The 24,405-nt window shown below is 44.5% G+C and overlaps 1 protein-coding gene across 3 annotated transcripts; it reads left to right on the forward strand.

Annotated features, from left to right (window-relative positions):
* The first annotated feature begins 552 nt into the window (after window positions 1-552).
* On the forward strand, window positions 553-24,405 carry LOC112445686 (cancer/testis antigen family 47 member C1-like). Of its 3 annotated transcripts, XR_009493735.1 has the most exons (4): window positions 553-1,495; window positions 2,488-2,662; window positions 23,237-23,438; window positions 24,226-24,405. XR_009493735.1 is itself a non-coding variant. In XM_024989157.2 (3 exons), the coding sequence occupies exons 1-3, from the start codon at window positions 904-906 to the stop codon at window positions 23,253-23,255; spliced, it is 786 nt and encodes a 261-aa protein (XP_024844925.1). In that variant the 5' UTR covers window positions 553-903; the 3' UTR covers window positions 23,256-23,680. The 3 variants fall into 3 exon arrangements, 2 of the variants coding, with proteins under 2 accessions (XP_024844925.1, XP_024844926.1); XM_024989157.2 differs by lacking the exon at window positions 24,226-24,405 and having other exon boundaries at window positions 23,237-23,680; XM_024989158.2 differs by lacking the exons at window positions 23,237-23,438; window positions 24,226-24,405 and adding an exon at window positions 11,495-13,686.

Here is a 24,405-nt window from a genome sequence, read left to right on the forward strand (position 1 = left end):
TATAACTGTTTAGTGCAGAGCAGGTGCTTAGTGCAGTCTTGAAAGAAGTCACTCTCTCTTCATGTCATGGAGCCTTGAAGTGAGTTAGGGGAGCCCTGATGAAACAGGGTTCAGTCCAATTTTTACTGCTTCTTCCACTCTCCATTCTCATCAGCATCCATATCAACTTTGTATGCTCTTACTAAGTAGCTTTAGCAACATTAAAACCACCACATTCTCTTTCTGTCTCTCACAGGAGGTTTTAATCAGTTGCTGATATTTGATCTATACACCTTTGCTTTTTCTTTCTTTTTTTAAAAAGTGTATCCCTGCTGGTGTGAGTTGTGCCAGCGTGGCATCTGGGCACCACATCCAGGTTCCCATACACCAGGGCACCACCCGCCCCGCCCCGCCCTGCCCCATACGGACACTGTAGTTTTGCTTTTGCAATGATGGAATGAAAGGGAAGGGACTCCTGGGGGCTTAAAGTGTGACCTGGGCCTGTCAGGCCTCCAGGGAAGCTGAGGGCCTTGACCACTCACTGGATGGCGATCATGCCAATCCTTGACTCCTGGCAAATGAGCTTAGAGCTGGCGCTGGAGGAAGTGGTCCCCGGTTGACCTTTAAGCTCCACCTACCGTCGCCAGCCCTTCAGGTTCTTTCCTGCCTGTACACCGCCATCTCAGCCTCGGTCGTGGTGGGCCAGTCTGCCGGCCACCCCCTTGCCATTCCTGTCGTGGGGCCCACACCAGCAACTTCACAGACTCCTGTTCCCTGTGCAGCTGACATCTCTGCTGCCCACACCCCAACTCTGCAGTCCGCGCTGCCAACAGCGTCTCCTCCACGATTCTCAGCTCGGCGGCTGCCATCTTCCCCGTGGACATCACTGCAGGTCCATCGCCGTCTGGCACAGTCTCTCCTGCCATGTCTGCCACAGAGGAGCACGACTGGATGCCAGGTGGCCTGGACAGGGCTGTTGGCAGGGCGGGCTGTGACCCCAGTCCCCTTGGGGTCCCGGCACCGGCTTGGGAGGGGACGGATGGGGTCGAGGAGGCCGCGGCCCTTCTGCCCTCCCTGAGCGTGTCAGGAGGCCTTCGCAGGGGGCACGGTGGGCCACAGGCCACAATGGAAGAGTGGGCTATAGAGCCGTTAGAGGAGGAGGAGGAGTCTGATTTCGAGCTGGAGGCCCTGGAGGAGGAGGAGCACCTGGAGGAGGAGGAGCACCTGTTGGAAGAGATCGAGGAGGAGGAGACAGTAGAGAATGATGAGAGTGAGCAGGAAGGCGCAGCAGTGGTTGCAGGCCACAGGGACCCCTTGGAGCAGTTTGGGCCTGTGTTCTGGGGTCTGGTCCACTCCCTTCTACACAGTTTCTCCTACGATGACCATGTCCTGGTCTGGCCCCCTGGCCCCTGCCCGATGGTCATGCACAGCTCCCAGCCTCCCTCCGGCCCTGGAGAGGGTCCCGCACCTCCGCAGGAGCAGGAAGACCTGGCAGAGGGAGGCGAGGCCTCACAGGGTGAGTACCAAGCAGAGGGCGCCCCCACCCTGGGAGCCTCAGGGTCCCAGGGTCCAGGGGTCTGCATCCCAAAAGTCAGAGGAGTCTGCAGTGGAGGCTGAGCTCTGGGAGGGTGGCGCCCTGGCTGTTGCCTCTGAGTCCTGGGAGGCTGGGGCCTGTGGTCCTGGCAGGGCCAAGGTGGGCAAATGGCGGCCAGGCCCTCAGGCCCTTGCGGACCCTGTGGGGGCATCGGGCTCAAAGGCAGGCCGCACTCAGCACTGGCCTCTAGTGGTTAAGCAGCGGGTCAAAGCTCTCAAAAACCTCCAGGCATAATCTGCACAAGTGGAAGCCCAATTCTATAAAGACCTTTACGGTCTTGAGAAAAAGTATGCTTCCTTCTGCCAGCCTCTGTTTGATAAGAGAGCTGACATCATCAATGCCATTCATAAGCCCACAGAACGTGAATGTTAGTGGCCAGTACCTGTTCCAGAAGGAGCCTGGGAGGAGATGGAGAGCCTGAAGGGAAGGAGAAACAAAGGGCATCCCTCGCTTTTGCTTGAGGGCATTTAAAAACCTAAAGATTCTCGGTAGCATGATCTGGGAATATGATGCACTTGTACTGGAGCACCTGAAAGATGTAAAAATAAAAATTCTCAGGGGTCCGGGAACCAATGAGCATCACAGTAGAATTTCTTTTTAAGTGAGAGGAATACTTTTTCAACGAAGTTCTGACAGAAACATACCAGATGCGGTCAGACCCAGATGATTCTGATCCCTTCTTCTCCAAAGGGCCAGAAATAATCAGCAGCACAGGGTGTGAGATCTACTGGAAAGACGGTAAAGACCTCACCCTGAAAACCCTGAAGCTGCAGAAATGTGAGGGCCCTGAAGGTGTCACACCAACCTCTAGGAAGGTGCCCAGCTATTCTCTCTTCACCTACTTCTCTCCTCCCTGGGGGTAGAGTACTGGATGTGGCTACTGAGTATAAATTGGGTTATTTTTTTCCGTGAAGTTCCGGTCCCGAAGTCTGTATTATACTTCACAAAAGAAGCGAGTGATTATCAGTGTGAAGAGTCTGATGAGGAGGTCCAAGAAGCTGAAGGTGAGGAGGAGGACAGCGATAAAAAACCAGAAGAAGGACCTGGAAAGGACCTGGACCCAGCAGAGGACAGCCCGGGAGAACCCAGGTATCTGTGTGCAGCTCTGAGTATCACCCAGCCACCATTGCTGACATACATTTTTAAGTGTTCTCCCCAAAGTAAATAATAATTAAAACTTGGTTAAAGTCTAGTTTCAAAACAGCTTAATGTTAATAATACTTTGTGTGCTAGATAATATAGAACACAGCATGTTCTGAAATGTACTTCATTCACAGCTACAGGTCCTTTGAGCTGTAGCTGTAAGGCTTCCCCACGTGGGAAATTTTTTGAGACCTGGTAGCAGAGACCACTGTTTGTTTGGAACGCAGTTAACCAGAACAAGCGACTAAAGGTGACTGGAATGTACACTAGCTGGGCCCTCAGCACTGAGCTACAGACATACGGTCTTTTGTCCTAACCGGGAGAAAGCAAATGCCTTTGAGGTTGTGACTATTGACAAAGATGTAGTCAGTGAAAAATTTTCAAGTGGGAGCACATTTAATGACTAATCCCTATTTGTTCAGTTGCAAGATTTTCTAGTTCATGGGACAATCAGAAGAAAAGCAAATTAGTCATGGTGAGATTGTTGTTCACCGCTGAATTGGTCATTCAGTTCAGTTCAGTTCAGTTCAGTCGCTCAGTCGTGTCCGACTCTTTGCGACCCCATGAATCGCAGCACGCCAGGCCTCCCTGTCCATCACCGAATTGGTCATTAAGTCAACTTATATCTGACCTATCCCTTCCTCTCTTTCTTGCTTTGCTTTTTCCTGTCTTTCTTCTCTTCCTTTTATGGATGTGCAAACTGAGAGTCTGGGAGTTTAAGAGTGTGATTGATGGAGAGGGCACAGGCTTGTAAGGTGGAAAGACTTATTAGATAAGTCTCTCTCAAGAAAAACCAACAACAACAAAGCAGGCATTTTGGTGTTTGGCGAGTGGGAGAGGACGTTGGTATGAGGGGTGAGTGAGTGATGACATATCTCAAGGTCTGTGTTGAGAGAGGTAAATGTGGTAATTTCTCTTTTGACTTAGCAGGCATATGTAGGACTGACTGTTTTCTTAGATTTAGAAAGTCACTGTTGCCTGTTACTGGTTTACAATTTTTTAATTAATTTATATATTTTAATTGGAGGCCAGTTACTTTACAATATTGTGGTGGTTTTTGCCATACATCAACATGAATCAGCCATGGGTGTACATGTGTCCCACCATCTTGACCCCGCTCCCACCTCCCTCCCCACCCCATCCCTCTGAGTTGTCCCAGAACCCCCGGCTTTGGGTGCCGTGCTTCATGCATCAAACTTGCACTGGTCATCTATTTTACATAGAGTAATATACACGTTTCAGTGCTATTCTCTCATATCGTCCCACCCTCGCGTTCTCCCACAGAGTCCAAAAGTCTGTTCTTTACATCGGTGTCTCTTTGCTGTCTTGCATATAGGGTTGCTGTTACCATCTTTCTAAATTCCATATATATGCGTTAATATACTCTATTTGGTGTTTCTCTTTCTGACTTACTTCACTCTGTATAATAGGCTCCAGTTTCACCCCCCTCATTAGAACTGACTGAAATGCATTCATTTTTTTTATAGCTGAGTAATAGTCCGTCATATATATGTACCACAACTTCCTAATCCATTCGTCTGCTGATGGACATCTAGGTTGCTTCCATGTCCTAGCTATTGTAAACAGTGTTGCAGTGGACATTGGGGTACATGTGTCTCTTTCAACTCTGGTTTCCTCGGTGTGTATGCCCAGCAGTGGGTTGCTGGGTCGTATGGCAGTTCTATTTCCAGTTTTTGTTTTTGTTTTTTTTTAAGGAATCTGCACACTATTCCCCATAGTGGCTGTACTAGTTTGCATTCCCACCAACAGTGTAAGAGGGTGCCCTTTTTCTCCACACTCTCTCCAGCATTTATTGTTTGTAGACTTTTTGATGGCAGCCATTCTGACTGGTGTGAGATGGTACCTCATTGTGGTTTTGATTTGCGTTTCTCTGATAATAAGTGATGTTGAGCATCTTTTCATGTGTTTGTTAGCCATCTGTATGTCTTCTTTGGAGAAATGTCTGTTTAGTTCTTTGGCCCATTTTTTGATTGGGTCGTTTATTTTTCTGGAATTGAGCTGCATGAGCTGCTTGTATATTTTGGACACTAATTCTTTGTCAGTTGCTTCGTTTGCTATTATTTTCTCCCATTCTGAAGGCTCCCTTTTCACCCTGCTTTTAGTGTCCTTCGTTGTGCAAAAGCTTTTAAGTTCAATTAGGTCCCATTTGCTTATTTTTGCTTTTATTTCCATTACTCTGGGAGGAGGGTCATAGAGGATCTTGCTGTGATTTATGTCAGAGAGTGTTCTGCCTATGTTTTCCTCTAAGAGTTTGATAGTTTCTGGTCTTAGGTTTAGATCTTTAATCCATTTTGAGTTTGTTTTTGTGTATGGTGTTAAAAAGTGTTCTAGTTTCATTCTTTTACAGGTGGTTGACCAGTTTTCCCAGCACCACTTGTTAAAGAGATTGTCTTTTCTCCATTGTATATTTTTGCCCCCTTTCTCAATGATAAGGTATCCATAGGTGCGTGGGCTTATCTCTGGGCTTTCTATTTTGTTCCACTGACCTATATTTCTGTCTTTGTGCCAGTACCATAATGTCTTGATGACTGTAGCTTTGTAGTGTCGTCTGAAGTCAAGCAGGTTGATTCCTCCCGTTCCATTCTTCTCTCTCAGGATTGCTTTGGCTATTCGAGGTTTTTTGTGTTTCCATACAAATTGTGAAATTATTTGTTCTAGTTCTGTGAAAAATCCCGTTGGTAGCTTGACAGGGATTGCTTTGGGTAGTGTACTCACTTTCACTCTATTGACTCTTCCAATCCACGAACATGGTATATTTCTCCATCTATTTGTGTCGTCTTTGATTTCTTTCATCAGTGTTTTATAGTTTTCCATATGTAAGTCTTTTGTTTCTTTAGGTAAATTTCTTCCTAAGTATTTTATTCTTTTCATTGCAATGGTGAATGGGATTGTTTCCTTAGTTTCTCTTTCTGTTTTCTCATTGTTAGTGTATAGGAATGCAAGGGATTTCTGCGTGTTAATTTTATATCTTGGAATTTTACTATATTCATGGGTTAGCTCTAGTAACTTTCTGGTGATGTCTTTAGGGTTTTCCACATGGAGGATCATGTCATCTGCAAACAGTGAGGGTTTTACTTCTTCTTTTCCAATCTGGATTCCTTTTATTTATTTTTCTTCTCCAATTGCTGTGGCTGGGACTTCCAAAACTATGTTGAATAGTAGTGGTGAGAGTGGGCACCCTTGTCTTGTTCCTGATTTTGGAGGAAATGCTTTCAATTTTTCACCATGAGGATAATGTTTGCTGTGGGCTTGTCGTATATGGCTTTTATTATGTTGAGGTATGTTCCTTCTATGCCTGCTTTCTGGAGAGTTTTTATCATAAATGGGTGCTGAATTTTGTCAAAGGCTTTCTCTGCATCTGTTGAGATAACCATATGTTTTTTATCATTCAGTTTGTTCATATGGTGTATCCCATTGATTGATTTGTGAATGCTGAAGAATCCTTGCACCCCTGGGATAAAGCCCACTTGGTCATGATGTGTGATCTTTTTAATATGTTGTTGGATTTGGTTTGCTAGAATTTTGTTGAGGATTTTTGCGTCTCTGTTCATCAGTGATAAAGTGTCCTGTAGTTTTCTTTCTTTGTGGCATCTCTGTCTGGTTTGGGCATTAGGGTGATGGTGGCCTCATAGAATGAGTTTGGCACTTTACCCCCCTCTGCAATTTTCTGGAAGAGTTTGAGTAGGATAGGTGTTAGCTCTTTAAGTTTTTGGTAGAATTCACCTGTGAAGCTACCTGGTCCTGGGCTTTTGCTTGTTGGAAGGGTTTTTATTACAGCTTCAATTTCCGTGCTTGTGATGGGCCTGTTAAGATTTTCTATTTCTTCCTGGTTCAGTTTTGGAAAGTTATACTTTTCTGAGAATGTGTCCATTTCTTCCAAATTGGCCATTTTATTTGCATATAACTGCTCATAGTAGTCTCTTAGGACCTTTTGTATTTCTGTGTTGTCTGCTGTGATTTCTCCATTTTTGTTTCTAAATTTATTGATTTGATTCTTCTCCCGGTTTTTCCTGTGAGACAGCTAATGGTTTGTCTATTTTATTTATCTTCTCAAAGAACCAGCTTTTAGGTTTGTTGATTTTTGCTACAGTCTCCTTTGTCTCTTTTTCAGTTATTTCTGCTCTCAGCTTTATGATGTCTTTCCTTCTACTAACTTTGGGGTGGTTCTTTTCTTCTTTTTCTACTAGCGTTAGATGTAAAGTTAGGTTCTTTATTTGATGTCTCTCTAGGTTCTTGAGGTAGGCTTGTATTGCTATGAATCTCCCTCTTAGTACTGCTTTTACTGAATCCCATAGGTTTTGGGTTGTCGTGTTTTCATTTTCACTTGTTTCTATGCATATTTTCATTTCCTTTTTGATTTTTTCCATCATCTCTTGGGTATTCAGAAACGTGTTGTCTAGCCTCCATATGTTTGTATTTTTAATAGTTTTTTTTTTTTTTTTTATTCCTGTACTTGACATCTAATCTTACTGCCTGGTGGTCAGAAAAAATGCTTCAAATGATTTCAATTTTTTTTTTTTTTTAATTTTGCCAAGGCTATATTTATGGCCCCGGATGTGATCTATCCTGGAGAATGTTCCATGTGCACTTGAGAAAAAGGTGAATTCCATTGTTTTGGGGTGACATGCCCTATAGATATCAATTAGCTCTAACTGGTCCATTGTATCATTTAGCACTTGTGTTTCCTTGCTAATTTTCTGTTTGGTTGATCTATCCATAAGTGTGTGGGGGGGTATTAAAGTGCCCCACTATTATTGTGTTACTCTTAATTTCCCCTTTCATACTCGTTAGCATTTGTCTTCCGTATTGAGGTGCTCCTGTGTTGGGTACATATATATTTATAATTGTTATATCTTCCTTTTGGATTGATCCTTTGATCATTATGTAGTGTCCTTCTTTGTATCTTATCATGGTTTTTATTTCACATTCTATTTTATCTGATATGAGTATTGCTCTCCTGCTTTCTTTTGGTCCCCATTTACATGAAATATCTTTTTCTAGCCCTTCAGTTTTAGTCTGTACGTGTCCCTAGGTTTGAGGTGAGTCTCTTGTAGACAGCATATATAGGGGTGTTTTTTTTTTTTTTTTTTTTCCAGTTGACCAGTCTTTGTCTTTGGGTTGGAGCATTTAACCCATTTACAGTTAAGGTAATTATTGATAAGTATGATCCTGTTGCCATTTACATTTTGTGTGTGGGGGGGTGGTTCGTTTTTATAAACATTTACTGTGTTTCCTGTCTAGAGAAGATCCTTTAGTATTTGTTGAAGAGCTGGTTTGGCGGTGCTGAATTCTCTTGAATGAGATCTGAATGAGATCCTTGCTGGGTAGAGTAATCTTGGTTGTAAGTTTTTCTCTTTCATCACTTTAAGTATGTCCTGCCATCCCTTTCTGGCCTGGAGAGTTTCTATTGAAAGATCAGCTGTTATCCTTATGGGGATCCCCTTGTGTGTTTTTTGTTGCTTTTCTCTTGCTGCTTTTAATGTTTGATCTTTGTTAGTTTGATTAATTTGTGTCTCGGGGTGTTTTGCCTTGGGTTTATCCCGTTTGGGACGCTCTGGGTTTCTTGGACGTGGGTGGCTGTTTCCTTCCCCACATTAGGGAAGTTTTCGACTACTATCTCCTCAAGTATTTTCTCACGCACTTTCTTTTTGTCTTCTTCTTCTGGGACACCTATGATTCGAATGTTGGGGCATTTAACTTTGTCCCAGAGGTCGCTGAGGTTGTTCTCATTTCTTTTAATTCTTTTTTTTTTTCTTTTTTCCTCTGTGCTTCATTTATTTCCACCATTCTGTCTTCCACCTCACCTATCCTGTCTTCTGCCTCAGTTATTCTACTGTTGGTTCCCTCCAGAGTGCTTTTGATCTCAATTACTGCATTATTCACTACTGGTTGATTCTTCTTTATTTCTTCTAGGTCCTTAGTTAAACATTTCTTGCATTTTCTCGATCCTTGCCTCTAGTCTATTTATCTGTAGCTCCATTTTGTTTTCAAGATTTTGGATCATCTTTACTGTCCTTATTCTGAGTACTTTTTCAGGTATCTCCTCCTCTTTGGTTTGGTTTGGTGGGTTTTTAGCATGTTCCCTCACCTGCTGAATATTTCTCTGCCTTTTCATTTTGTTTAGATTGCTGTGTTTGGGGTGCCCTTTCTGCAGGCTGGAAGTTTGTGGTTCCTCTTAATTGTGGAGTCTTCTTCCTGTGGGTGGGGTTGGACTAAGGCTTGTCAAGGTTTCCTGGTTGGGGGGAGCTTGTGCCTGTGTTCTGGTGGGTGGAACTGGATGTCTTCTCTCTGGAGTGCAGTGAAGTGTCCAGTAGTGAGTTTTGGGGTGTCTATGGGTTCAGCATGGCTTTGGGCAGCCCATCTTTTAATGTTCAAGGTTGGGTTCCTGTTTTGCTGGAGAATTATTGTGGTGTGTTTTGCACTGGATCTTGTTAGGTCTTGGGTGGAGCTTGGTTTCAGGGTAGGTGTGAGCTCTTGTCTATTAATGTTCTCTGGAATCAGGAGTTCTCTGATGTTCTAGAGTTTGGGGGTTAAGCCTCCTGCCTCTGGCTTTCGGTCCCTGTCTTACAGTAGCCTCAAGACTTCTCCATCCACACAGCATAGACGATAAAACCCCTAGGTTTATTGATGAAACAATTCTCCACAGCCAGAAACACCCAGAGAGATTCACAGAGTTATATAGAGAAGAGAAGATGGAGGAGGGAGATAGAGGTGACCAGGAGGAGAAAAGGGAGAGTCAAAAGGGGAGAGAACAGTCTAGCCATTAATCTAATCCCTAAGTGCTCTCCACAGCCTGGAACACCCAGAGAGATTCACAGAGTTATATACAGAAGAGAAGAGGGAGGAAGGCGATAGAGGTGACCTGGAGGAGGAAAGGGAGAGAGCAGTCAAGCCAGTAATCAGATCTTTAAGTGAAAATGGATACCGAAGATTAGATTCTTAGAGGTACAAAATTGATAACAAATATCAAAAAGCAAAGATTATAAACCTGGGAGAGAGGTTAGACTCTCAAAAATAAAATATAAAAAATACAAACATAATCAATCACAGTAATCAAAAAACTATGGAATTTGTTTTCTAAAAAAAATAGGGTTTTTTTGGGAAACATAATACTAGGCTATAAAAATGAAAGTTAAAGGAGTGATAAAAACTTAAATTAACAAAAAATTAAAAAGTGATAACAGTAAAAATATATCTAGGAATTTCTCTGGGCATTGTGGGGTCTGTTCAGTGTCAGATCATCCCTTGTTCTGGCTTGTACTTGTTCTCAAGGTCTATAGGCGCCCCTCAAATGTCTCCAGTATTAAATGCAGGATTTCAATCTGTTGTACCTGTTACTTCCAAAGTGGTTCCCCGTTCCCCCTTCTTTGTTTATTTTGGCTTCCTCTGCAAGTCTCTTCAGTGTCTAATTTCTGCCCTGACACAAGGGGGCGAAGGTGGCCACTTACTTAGGCTCACTTGTTCAGTTGTGTTGTGGAGAGGGAGGGACACTGCAAACAAACACCGCTGATGTGTGTGGAGAGTGCTCGCAGTGGATGGACCGACCACACTGGGTTTGCCACAGTCCAAGGCAGCATGTGCTTCCCGGGTCTAGACTGATCAGTCTCCAGGGTGCTCTGCAAGGGCACTGTGCCAAGTGGGCCCTGCGTTTCATGCACTTCCCAGGTCTGAGCCGCTCAGGGTTCTCAGGTGCTCCACAAGGGCACAGACCTGGATAGGCTGTGCGTTTTGTGGCCCTCCCAGGTCCGAGCAGCTCAGGCGACCGGGTGCTCGCTGGGCCATGCGTCTAACTCACCTGCCTGGTCCCCGCCACTCAGTTTCCACAAGAGCGCAGTTCCAGGTGTGCCGTATGTCTCCTCTGGGGAGCTGATCCCAGGCTGTGACACTCCTGGCAGATGTCAACCATCTAGGATCCCAAGAAGACGAGGTTAGCAACTGGGAGCCTGCTCACAGTTTGGTGGAAGATGTCATCTCTGGGGCCGAGATTGCAGCAGCCCCTTGCCTTCGGGCTCTGGCTGTCTCTCGCCTGCCTCTCTGCCTCCAGGGAGGGAGGGCCCTATATGGCAGCTGGCTTGCTCTCCTTGGGTATTTGTGCAATCCTTTGTTCTGTGAGCGTGCCAGGGGTGCCGATAGAGCCTTTCGTGAGAAAGGTCTTTTTTTGTGTGTCTCTCTGGCGATCCCACGGTTTGGGTTGCTGTCTCACATTAGCTCCCTCAGACTGTCCTCAGGGCCCCGGTCCTTACCCTAAGGACCAGTTATGCAGCCTGCGCCTCCCTGCCCAGCCCCCACTCACTGGTGGTGGACCCGAGTGTCTGGGCCACTTCTCCACTGGCAGTTGTGCTTAGGTGCGTATTCTGTGGGTTTTGTTTTTTTTTTTTTTTTTCCCTCCTGGTTATGTTGCCCTCTGAGATTCCAGAACTCCCCTCAGACACTCCTGTGCGAGGGTTTCCTACTGTGTGAAGACTTCTCCTCTTTCTTGACTCCCTCCCCTGGATGGGTCTCTGTCCCTAAATTTTGTCTCAGTTTTTGTCTTTTATATTTTGTCCTACCTCCTTTTGAAGAGATTGGGCTGCCTTTCTGGGTGCTTGGTGTCCTCCGCCAGCATTCAGAAGTTGTTTTGTGGAAGTTGCTCAGCGTTCAAATGATCTTTTGATGAATTTGTGGGGGAAGTAAGTGGTCTCCCCGTCCTATTCCTCTGCTATCTTGGGACTGCCCCCTGGTTTACAATTGTTAATTGACTCTTACTTCATCCCACAGCTGTCAAGCATAGAAAGACATGATGGAGGAAGAAACAATGGACGTGTCCCTCATGAATTTGAGATTTTCGGCTGCTCAGTAGCCACTGGGAATTTTATCAACACTGGTTTTGTTCCAGGTTTCATCATGTGAAATGTCTTATCCACTGACATCTGACTTTTTTTCTTACGTTTGTCAGATATATTTGACTGCGTTTGTTCATGTTAAAAATAAAAATTTGCTAGCCATGGATAAGCTGCAGATTTTTTAGATGTGTAACACTGATGCAAATCTTGTATCTTTTTGTTTGGGTCCACTTTACTGTCATTGAAACCATTTTTTTAAGTTCTTGCATTGCAGGTGGATTCTTTACCAACCAAGTTATCAGGAAGCCCTGTATTGCAGCCACAGGTTAATTAATATATCAATTGACAAACAATTTATGTAAAGAGAGAGACGGAGGTCTAGCCCCTACTTCATTTTAGTGAGAGGAACCAGGGGGTGACCAAGCTTATCTGGAGACCAGATGGAGCTATTGAGCTGCCACAGACCAGCGGCATCAGCATCACCTGGGAACTTGTTAGAAGTGCAACCTCTCAGGCCCCACTCCAGATTTACTGGATCATTATTCTGAAGGTGGCCCAGCTATCAGAGCTTTACGTGTCCTCCAGGTGACTCTGAGGCATCTCAAAGTTTCAGCATCACCGTCTAAGAGCAATGATGGGCATGGGGCAGGGGATGGGTGTTGTGAGGGACTGAGTTTCTCCTGTGGTAAGACCACCGTTTGTTGAGTGACTTGATACACAGGTAAGCTGAATGGGACAGTAAAGGCTGACAGTAAAGGAATGGGGACGAGACTAGAATTCTCAAGGCCCTGAGATACAGAAAAACCTCCTGGCAGGGCAGGGATTGGATGGTGGCAGTGAAGAAAAAAATGGATGAGGGAACAAACTAGGTTGAGAAGGATAGAGCCATTATGATATCATGAATATGAGGTTTAAAAACATGCAAAACAACCACTGATTATAGATACATCTGTGTAGTAAAAGGTATGCATGGAAGGAGTGCGTGCATATGTAACTTGTAGAAAGGCATGCATGAGGATGATAAACACCTTGCTTAGGCTGGTGGAGAGGGAGAGAGGAGAATTCAACTGGGAAGGGTTACTCTTACTTTCCTAGGGCTGCCGTAACAAATTACCACAAAGTAGGTGGCTTAAAACAACATAAAGTTTATTCTCGCATTAGTTCTAGAGGTCAGAAGTCTGAAAGCAAGGGGCTCTGGGGGAGAATCCTCCTTGCCACCCCCAGTTTGTGGTGGCTTCTGACACTTCTTGGCTTGTGGCAAAATAACTCCTGTCTTCACATGACCTTCTTCCCTGTGTCTGTGTATCTCAAATCACACTCTTTCTGTCATAAGGATACCACCCAGTCCATTTAGGGCCCATCCCAAATCCAGGGTGACTCCATTAAATTAGATCCTGATGTAATTACAACTGCAAAGACCCTATTTCCAAATAAGGTCACATTCACAGGTACCAGGGACCTGGACGTGGGCATATCTTTCTGGAGGACACAGGTACGTACCGGGCTTCAGCTGTATCTGTAGTGTAAAATTTCTGAAGTTGGGTGATGGGTACACGGATGCAGTATTCTTTATACCATTATGTAGGTCTGAAATAGTTCCTGACCTTCCCCCACCAAAAAGACGGAAAAAAGAAAATGGGCCTAAGAAATGGAAGCTATTTAAGGGGGGTGACGGGGGGATGAAGTTGTAATTGACCAGAATACAGGATCAGAGAAGGAGAAAGGCCAGGGGGTTGACGGTAGAGGATTTCCTTTAGGCATGTTTTGGTAAGGCAGTGTAGGTGCTCTCTAGGTCTCATTGGTACCACCCCCTCCCCCTCTTTCATATTCTATGGTAGCATGTCTCATATCCTAATATATTTTCACATTTTTACGTATTTGTGTCTGCTTCCATCTCCCAACCCCTAGGATACGAGCTTCTGAATGATTGGGATCTTAAAGGGATTTATTTCTCTCTGTCTCTCCCAAAGCACCTATCAATACTACTGTGTTTTCTTCTTAGTAGGTGCTCCATAAATGAGCACTAAAATAAAGTTAATGCAACGCCATCCTCTTTTCTGTCATCGGTGTTAACATTTTAAAAGTGCATTACCACATAGTAACATGCAGTATTCCGTACGGAGTGGCACAGGGCTTTGTCTCCCCCACTCAGTATTTAATTTCATTAAATGAGTTAATACATATAAAGCACTCAGAAGAGCACGTGGCACTTAAGTGTCATGTAAGTGTTTGCTCTTAGTCTTACCATTTTAATTTTCATAGTGTTACTATTATCCCTAAGAAGTTAAAATGCACAAGAGTCCCATAGCCAGTGCAAGTACCACTTTATGAATAAATAAAGCAAAGAGAATGTAACCAATTTAATAATAATAATACCTTGGAGACTAGAAATCTTGTGTCCTTACTCCCAGACTTTTGTAGTAAAAGTCTGACTACATTAGGTAGCTGACAAACTACATTAAAACATTTATTTTCATTTTTTATAATTTATCCCTTGTGCACATTCAGAGAAAAATTGAGACACCTTACAGTGAAAATACATAAACAATAGCCACACTATTCACAATAGCCAAGACGTGGAAAAAGCCTGAATATCCATCAACAGATGAATGGATAAAGAAGATGTGGTACATTACTCAGAATGAAATAATGCCATTTGCAGCAACATGGAGTAACATCGATGGGCCTAGAGATTACCATACTAAGTAAAGTAAGTCAGAAAGAGAAAGACCAATGCCATATGGTGGCACTTATATGTGGAATCTAAAACATGACATGAGTAAGCTTACCTGTGAAACAGAAACAGACTCACAAACATAGAGAACAGACTTGTGATTGCCAAGTGGGAGCAGTGTGGGGGGAGGGATGGATTGGGAGTTTGGGGTTAGCAGATGCAAACTATTATATATAGAATGGATAAACAACAAAGTCCTACTGTATAGGACAGGGAACTGTATTCAATATCCTAGAATAAGCCATAATGGAAAAAGGATATGAAAAAGTATATAGGTGCATGTATAACTGAATCACTCTGCTGTACAGCAGAAATTAGCACAACATTGTAAATCAACTATACTTCAATAAAATAAATTTTAAAAAATGCAAAAGGGCAGTCCAAGTAGAAATTTATCCACGTAATGTCATTTGAAGGGCCTCATGTTGTTTATGATTGGTTTGTGCTGTGCTTTCTCCTATCTTTCTGCTAAAATATAAAAAGGGATCCTTTCCTCCAGTTTCCATAGCACTTTCCCTATTTCCCTTATAACGCACTGGCAGCCTCCACAATTGCCCTCAACCGGGCTTCTGATAAGGTTCTCTTCAAAGCACCTTTGACTATCGCTAATGCTCCAAAATCACTGCAGACGGTGACTGCAGCCATGAAATAAAAAGACGCTTACTCCTTGGAAGGAAAGTTATAACCAACCTAGATAACATATTCAAAAGCAGAGACATGTCTTTGCCAACAAAGGTCCGTCTAGTCAAGGCTATGGTTTTTCCAGTAGTCATGTATGGATGTGAGAGTTGGACTGTGAAGAAAGCTGAGTGCCGAAGAACTGATGCTTTTGAACTGTGGTGTTGGAGAAGACTCTTGGGAGTCCCTTGGACTGCAAGGAGATCCAACCAGTCCATTCTAAAGGAGATCAGTCCTGGGTGTTCTTTGGAAGGACTGATGCTAAAGCTGAAACTCCAATACTTTGGCCACCTCACGCGAGGAGTTGACTCATTGGAAAAGACCCTGATGCTGGGAGGGATTAGGGGCAGAAGAAGGGGACGACAGAGGATGAGATGGCTGGATGGCATCACCGACTCGATGGACGTTTGTTTGTGTGAACTCCGGGAGTTGGTGATGGACAGGGAGGCCTGGCGTGCTGCAGTTCATGGGGTTGCAAAGAGTCAGACATGGCTGAGCGACTGAACTGAACTGAATACTCTCTCAATGTCCTTTCTTTGTTGTTACTGTTTACCATGAACCCCTATTCTCAGTACCAACATGTATTTTACTTTTCCATTGCTGTGCAACAAATGGCTGGTCACATTGTTGTTCAGTTGCTAAATCGTGTCTGACTCTTTATGTCCCCATGGACTGCAGCACATCAGGCTTCCCTGTCCTTCACTATCTCCTGGAGTTTGTTCACACTCATATCCACTGAGTCTGTCATGACATCCAACCATCTCATCCTCTGTCGCCCTCTTCTCCTCCTGCCCTCAATCTTTCCCAGCATCAGGGTCTTTTGGTCATCTTTATTACATGAGATAAGGCTCTACAGTAGAACATGAACACCAGGGGGCAAGGATCTTAGGGGCATTCGTAGAGGCTGGCTGTCACAGTGCCTCTGCTGAACCGGTTGTTGATCACAGCACTACTCTGAGATCCAGGTTAGAGGGGCTTGTAATAGGCCCCATGCTTTAGAGGTTCCACTCCTACCCTCTTCCAGCCTCATCTCTCTGCAAACAGCCAAGGGCAGTCGAGGGGATGTGCACACTGAGAACCCACCTGGCTGCCTCCAAACTTGTTTCATGTATCAGTTCAGTTCAGTCACTCAGGCGTGTCCGACTCTTTGCGACCCCATGAACCGCAGCACGCCAGGCCTCCCTGTCCGTCACCAACTCCCAGAGTCCACCCAAACCCATGCCCACTGAGTCGGTGATGCCATCCAGCTATCTCATCCTCTGTCGTCCCCTTCTCCTCCTGCCCTCAATCCTTCCCAGCATCAGGGTCTTTTCAAATGAGTCAGCTCTTCACATCAGGTGGCCAAAGTATTGGAGTTTCAGCTTCAACATCTGTCCTTCCAATGAACACCCAGGACTGATCTCCTTTAGCATGGACTGGTTGGATCTCCTTGCAGACCAAGGGACTCTCAAGAGTCTTCTCTAACACCACAGTTCAAAAGCATCGATTCTTCAGCACTCAGCTTTCTTTATAGTCCAACTCTCACGTCCATACATGACCACTGGAAAAACCATAGCCTTGACTAGATGGACCTTTGTTGGCAAAGTAATGTCTCTGCTTTTTAATATGCTGTCTAGGTTGGTCATAACTTTCCTTCCAAGGAGTAAGTGACTTTTAATTTCATGGCTGCAATCACCATCTGCAATGATTTTGGAGCCCAGAAAAATAAAGTCAGCCACTGTTTCCACTGTTTCCCCATCTATTTGCCATGAAGCGATGGGACCGTATGCCATGATCTTAGTTTTCTGAATGTTGAGCTTTAAGCCAACTTTTTCACTCTCCTCTTTCACTTTCATCAAGAGGCTCTTTAGTTCTTCTTCACTTTCTGCCATAAGGGTGGTGTCATCTGCATATCTAAGGTTATTGATATTTCTCCCCGCAGTCTTGTATCAGAGGCCCTGAATTTGGTGCCCAAGGGACCCCAAGCTCCAAGAAGCCTGCATGCTTCTCATCACTGAATTTGTGCTTCTGAGGGCTGGATGGTACTTCCAGTGTTATATTCCCAGGACTGGGAGGTAACAAAGAGGTGGTGGCTGTATTTGGGGAACAGGAGACAACTGTGCTTCAGTATCCATATATAGCATGTGAAGCCTCTGGAGGTGAGGAATGAAGCTCAGAGTGAGTAGAGAGGGGAAGAGGTTGTGTCCAGGGCCCGGAATGTGGACCAAGTGGCCTGTGTTGGGGGCCAAGCTTTCCCCACTTTGCTGGAACAGAACTTTGAGGAGTCCAGGTACTGTGCACAGACCCTTAGTGACCCTCAACCTCTGTGTTATTCATACTCTCATATGTCTCCTTCCCTTAGGCTGGGCTGAAGCTGTGACTTCCTCCTAACCATCAGAATATGGAAAAGTCAATGGGATGGTACTCTCTTGATTATATTAGTATGTTACTGTAGTTTGATCTTTATACTATTTACGTGGTAATTTGGTTTTCCTATTTCACAATGGAAAACTAATACACCTGGCCTAAGAGAGGACAGCCCTGGAAACTCCAGTTCTCCTAGTATGTTGTTTTCAATTTCACCCAACTATTCCTAACATATTCCAGTTATAGATAGCTTTGTGCTTTTAAATTAACTAGATAAAAGAAAAAGAGACTGAAATATGCCAAGTAATTGAAGTTTGAACTTCACTGAAGGATGGATTTCTTTTAAGCAAATAGGAGACAGAACCTGCTACTTTGAAAATCCCCGGCCTCTCCTGGATAGCAAATGATGTGAAAGTTCAGAAAAAGCTTCTAGGCAAAGGTCAAATCCAGAAGCCTTCTGGGAAAATATGGTGTAAAGATGAAGTCAAGGGTGTGACCATATTCTGTTTAGGCCTCAGGAAAATCTGGGCAGATCCTTAGTGCTACTGCTACTGCTAAGTCGCTTCAGTCGTGTCTGACTCTGTGCGGCCCCATAGACGGCAGCCCACCAGGCTCCCCTGTCCCTGGGATTCTCCAGGCAAGAACACTGGAGTGGGTTGCCATTTCCTCCTCCAAGGCATGAAAGTGAAAAGTGAAAGGGAAGTCGCTCAGTCGTGTCCGACTCTTAGCAACCCCATGGACTGCAGCCTACCAGGCTCCTCCATCCATGGGATTTTCCAGGCAAAGTACTGGAGTGGGGTGCCATTGCCTTCTCCGCAGAGATCCTTAAGGTTTAAAAAAAAAAAAAAAAAAAAAAAGCCCTTGTAAGAAGTTGAAGGGTGTTATCTAAGAAGTCTCAGCAGAAACCCAAGTCCCATATGGATTCCCTAAAAGTGAGTCACGTATGTGCCTTTTGCCTACTGGAGTGAACCCCAGTAAGATTACTTAGAAGGCCATGTAGGGCCTTTAAAAGACAAAATTTTAGCAGAAAGATAGGAGAAAGACAGCACGGCACAAACTGATCAGAAGTAATATGATGCCCTACCAATGACATTACATGGATAAAATCCTACTTGGACTGCCCTTTGGTTTAAAACAACGGTGACAAAGCCCTGTGCCACTCCATAAGGTATACTGCATGTTATTATGTGGTAATACACTTTTAAAATGTTAACACCAATGACAAAAAAGAGGATAGCATTGCATTAACTTTACCTTAGTGCTCATTTATGGAGACGGTGAAGGACAGGGAAGCCTGGCGTGCTGCAGTCCGTGGGGTCGCAAAGAGTCGGACACAACTGAGTGACTGAACGACAACAAGTCGCTATAGAAAACAGTTCGGCAGCTCCTGAAAAAAAGTTAAAAAGCCTATGGTTGTCTCATCAACTCCACTATTAGCTATATATGCCCAAGAGTTGAAAGTATCTATTCAAACAAAAAGTTCTATCCCCGTGTCCGTAGCAGCCTTATTCACCATAACCCAATGGGAAACATCCCGAGTATGCATCAGCCTGCCCTCAACTTGTTTCACATTCATAAACAAAAGTGACCCTCTGTACAAAGGCATAGCATTCAGCTGTAAAAAGGAATGAGAGAGGCCGGACACAAAAGGTCACATATTGTAGGATTTCATTTCTGTCAACTATCTAGAAAGGGTAAGTCCATAGAGGTCAAGAGCAGATTAGTGGTTATCAGAGCCTGGTTACAGTGAGGGGGAAATGGAGAAGGATTGATTACTGGCATGGGGTTTCCTTTAGGAGTGATAATTTATTTGGGGACAACAGAGAGATTGGCTGAACAGCATTGTGAATGTACTAAATGCCTGTGAAGTATACCCTTTAAAAAGGTGACATTTACCACAATAGCGCAGTAATACTTTTTAAAGATAAAAAGTGATTATTGGCTTAAGACTTCCACAAATAGATTTGGAACTGATTTCAACATCTGCTCAACTGCATCACGTTGGAAAATTTTTTGAACTTCATACTGGGGCACAAAATAGAGGAATTCTTGAAGATACCACTAAATTTTTAAAAGATGCCCCTATAGTGTTAAGGGAGCTACTGAAGATAGCCAATAGATTTATTTGCCTTAACATTTTATTATTGCGGTGTTTCAGTGCTCCAGATCATAGCAGCCATTGTCCTAAAAGATCCTGTAGCGGGCATAGGCACTCTGACATATGGCTCATAAAGTTAAATTGAGTCTTTGTCACTTAGAAATGGGCTTGATAACATGGGACCCAATGGACTATCCCCACTGAAAATATTGATTATGAGTTAGGTAAAACAAAGCAAGGCCGATTTAAGGGGTGAAACCCATAATACGTAAGTTCTACGTAGGGAAGAGGGGATTATCCTCAGGGTCTCCTATCAAAGGCCCTAACTCCTAAATACCATCACTTGGGGGTGGGGTGGAGTGGGTAAGGGTTTCAACATACGAATTTGGGAGGAGTGGGCTATCCCACTTTAGTGCAGAGCAAGTGCTTATCCCAGTCATGAAAAGAAGTATCTCTTCATTTCTTGGAATTCTGAAGTGAACTGGGGAGCCCTGATGAATCCCGTTTCAGCTCCTAGTTTTATTCCTTCCACTCTCCATTCTCACTGCATCCACGTCAACTAGTATGTTCTTTTCTAAGTACCTTTGCTGCTGCTGCTAAGTCGCTTCAGTCGTGTCCGGCTCTGTGCGACCCCATAGACGGCAGCCCACCGGGCTCCCCTATCCCTGGGATTCTCCAGGCAAGAACACTGGAGTGGGTTGCCATTTCCTTCTCCAACGCATGAAGTGAAAAGTGAAAGTGAAGTCACTCAGTCATGTCCGACTCTTAGCGACCCCATAGACCGCAGCCTACCAGGCTCCTCTGCCCATGGGATTTTCCAGGCAAGAGTACTGGAGTGGGTTGCCATTGCCTTCCCCGGCTAAGTACCTTTAGCAACATTAAAACCTCCAAATTCTCTTTCTGTCTCTCACAGGAGGTTTAAACAGTTGCTCGTATGTGATCTAAACACTTTCTCGTTTTTTTTTTTTTTTTTTCTTTATATATATATATATATATATATATATATATATTCTTTTTATTGAAGTGTAGTTGACTCACAATGTTCCAGGTGCACAGCAAGGTGATTCAGTTATACATATATGCATATATTATTTGTCAGGTTATTTTCCATTATAGGTATTTCAAGAGACTGACCAAGGAACTACAGCTCCCTGTGCTATACAGTAAACCTTTGTTGCTTGTTGCATACCTTTTTTTAAGATTAGAAATCTATCATTCTATTCATACTAAGTCAAACAAGAGGAATCAAAATGTCATAAATTTTTTAGTTAGGCAAACAATATGTTTTCTAAAGTATATATATTATACATACTAGTGAGTATGCAACTATTATTCACTTAATACCATTGTAACATGATTGGTCAACAGAAAAGTAATAGAATTCTATATCACCAAAATTACCACTGAATAGAAAAATTTGTAATCACTTTTTAAAATCCTGACACATATCAGAATTATCTTGGAATTTTTTGAAAAATGCCATGGTATTGCTTTTATTCTCCAAACCTACAGACATGTTTCTAATGAGCAGCCATGCTTAAAAACAACTGGACTATATGATGATCTTTAACTTTTATCTAGTTTGTTTCACTTTTTCTATTTCATATTCAGTGCTCCCGTTTAATTCAGTTCGTGTTTTCCAATTTCTCCATCTCTTTCTTTTGATGTTCTTTCTCAAGGCTTTAGCGAGCCTCTATTAACTTAAAAAAAAAATGAGCATATCTGTGATGGCCTGAGCTGTCACAGGGTGGCAACCGGGCACCACATCCAGGTTCCCATACCCCAGGGTGCCGCCCTATAGGGACATTGCCGTTTTGTTTTCGCAAGGGTGCAATGTAAAGGAAGGGACTCCTGTGGGCTCAAAGTAAGACCTGGGGCTGGAAGGCTTCCATGCAGTCTGAAAGCCTTTATCACTCATTGGTCAGCGGTCACGCCAATCCTTGCCTCCTGGCAGATGAACTTAGAGCTGGCGCTGGAGGAAGTGGTCCCCGGTTGACCCTTCCAGTTCCACTTACCATCGCCAGCCCATCAGGGTGTTTGGCGCCTGTCTGCCGCCAGCTCAGCCTTGGTCTTAGTGGGCAGGTCTGCGTGCCACCCCCTTGCCTTTCCTGTCGTGGGGGGCGGGGGGGGGTAGTGTCCCACACCAGCACCTTCGAAAACTCCTGTTCCCCGTGCAGCCTTCGTCTCTGCTGCCCCACCCCCACCCTAAGGTCCCACTGCCAACAGCGTCTCCTCGGCGCGACACTCAGCCCGGCAGTGACACTCAGCCCGGCAGCCGCCAACTTCCCCGCAGACGTCACTGCAGGCTCCCAGTCTCCTTGGGGTCCAGGCATTGCTTAGGAGGGGATGGAAGGAATCGAGGAGGCCACGGCTCTTCTGGCTTCCTTGGAGGTCTCCAGAGCCCTGCCCGGGGACCAGGGTTGGCCACAGGATGCAGTGGAAGAGGAATGTGGTAGACAGCTGTTAGAAGAGGAGGAGATGGAGGAAGATGTAGAGGAGATGGAGGAGGATGAGGAAGAGGGTGAGATTGATTTCGAGTTGGAGGACGTGGAGGAAGAGGAAGACACAGAAGAGGAGGACGAGAATGAGCAGGAGGGTGCGGCAGTGGTTGCAGGCCTTGAGTTCCCTGCGGAGAGGTGTGGGCCCCTGTTCTGGAGTCAGGTCAACTCCTGTCTACGCAATTTCCGTAACAACAGACGTGTCCTGTTCCGGCCTCACGCTGACTGCCTGATGGCCAGGGGCCGCTCCCAAGCACCCTCGGAGCCTGGAGAAGGTCCGGTGCCTCCTCAGGAGCAGGACGACCTGGGAAAGAGAGGCAAAGTCTTGCAGGGGGAGTACCCAGTGGAGGGCGCTCCACCCTGGGAGCTGCGGGATCCTGCGGAGGGGCCTGCATCCTAGAAGGCAGAGGAACCGGCGTTGGAGGCTGAGTTCTGGGCGAGCGAGGTCCTGACTGCTGCCTCTGAGGACTGGGAGGCCGAGGTCTGTGGTCCCGGAGGGGAGGAGGCGGGCAAGTGGTAGCTGAGCCTTTAGGCCCTGCGGCCCCCGTGGGGCCATCCAGCTCAAAGGCAGGTCTCTAGCGGTTAAGCAGCGGATCAGAGCTCTCAAAAAACCTCCTGGCACAATTGGAAAGCAGCACAAATGGAAGCCCAATTCTATAGACCTTGATGGTCTCAAGAAAAAGCATGCTGCCTTCTAAGAACCTGCTGCTGCTAAGTCGCTTCAGTCATGTCCGACTCTGCGACCCCATAGACGGCAGCCCACCAGGCTCCCCTGTCCCTGGGATTCTCCAGGCAAGAACACTGGAGTGGGTTGCCATTTCCTTCTCCAGTGCATGAAAGTGAAAAGTGAAAGTGAAGTCACTCAGTCGTGTCCGACTCTTAGCGACCCCATGGACTGTAGCCCTAGGGGCAAACAAATGGCATCCTTCCCTTTTGGTCGACGGCTTTAAAAAATGTGGAGATTCTCCATAGGAGGGTCTGAGAAAATGATGACATAGCACAGGGGCACTTTTCAGCAGTTGAGGAATCTGTGAGCTTCCCCACAGTATTTGTCTTTAAATCAAACGAACGTTTTCCATTGAGATTCTGACAACACACATGCAGTATCAGTATCAAATGATTCGGATCCCTTCTCCAAAGGGGCTAGAAGTAATCAGAAGCATAGTGTGTGAGATCTACTGGAAAGAGGGGAAAAACGTTTGTGAAAATTGTCAGGCAGCAGAATTGGGGGGTGGGGGTGGGGCTAGAAATGTATCAACCAGTAGAAACATGTCCAGCTATTATTTGTTTTTTCTTTCTTTAAACATGTTTCTCTTCTCTCAGGCCTAGACTCTGCTGCTGATTTTAAGTTGGGATATTTTTCCCACCAACTTTTGACCCCAAAGTCTGCATCATTCTGCCCTAATGATGAGGGTGAGGATCAGTATGAAAACTCTGATGAAGAGGAAGAGGATGGAAATGAAAAACCTGGAGAAGGACTCTAAATGGATGTGGTCTCAGCACAGGGCAGCTCTGGATAAAACAGGTATTATTGTATAGGCTTTAGTATGACGTAACCATTCCTGACACGTACCTATTACTAACAGCTTTATATTTTTAATTTTTCTTCTGTAAAGTAAATAGGAAAATTGTTGAAATTTAATTTTGGAAAAAACAGTTTGTTGTTAATAATGAATTCTAGACAATGTAGGAGGCAGTATGTTCTGAAATGTATTTCATTTATAGCCACAAGTCCTTTGTCCTGTTGCTTTAAGACTACTACAGATGGGGAATTTATCAGACCTGGAAATAGAGACCAGTGCTTCTTTAGAGAATCGTCACCAGAAGCAGCAGCTACAGTGACTAGGTCGTGCATTAGCTGTATCATCATCGCCAGGCCACAGAATTGTAGTCTCCTGTACTGATGATGACTTTGAGAAAGTGATTCCTTACAAAGTAGTAAGACGTTAAGGGTTTCAGGAGAACTGCATTTCAGGATTAATTCACAAATATTAGTTCAATTTAGATGTTTTATTCAAAAGAAAAGAAAGTCAGTCATAGTACTGTTATTGGTTATCAATCACAGAGTGGCCTTTCATGAAAACAACAACAGCAAACAAACACGCACTTATAGTGATGGGCAAGAGGGAGATAAGGTTGGTGTGACGAAATGATGTGCACCCGGATCACCAAGGGTCTGGGTTACAAGAAGAAAGCATTTTGTGTTCTCCTCATTGAGAAAATAGATGTACATAGTGTTGACTCATATTTAGAAAGTCACTGGTGCACGTTATTGGGGTACAATTGTTAATTGGCTCTTATTCATCCTACAGTGGGAAGGCATAGAAAGAAGCAGACAGCAAAAGGAAAGATGAATTTGTTCTTCACGGATATTCTTGTTTTCATTAGGCTAAAATACTAATTTTGTTTCAAAGTTTCAACGCCCCAAAGTGGTATTAACTACTGACATCTGACTTTACTCTTAACTTTTACAGATAATTTGATAGTATTGT

The sequence above is a fragment of the Bos taurus genome, unplaced genomic scaffold, assembly GCF_002263795.3.
Source record: "Bos taurus isolate L1 Dominette 01449 registration number 42190680 breed Hereford unplaced genomic scaffold, ARS-UCD2.0 Leftover_ScbfJmS_2468_375, whole genome shotgun sequence".
Lineage (NCBI taxonomy): Eukaryota > Metazoa > Chordata > Mammalia > Artiodactyla > Bovidae > Bos > Bos taurus.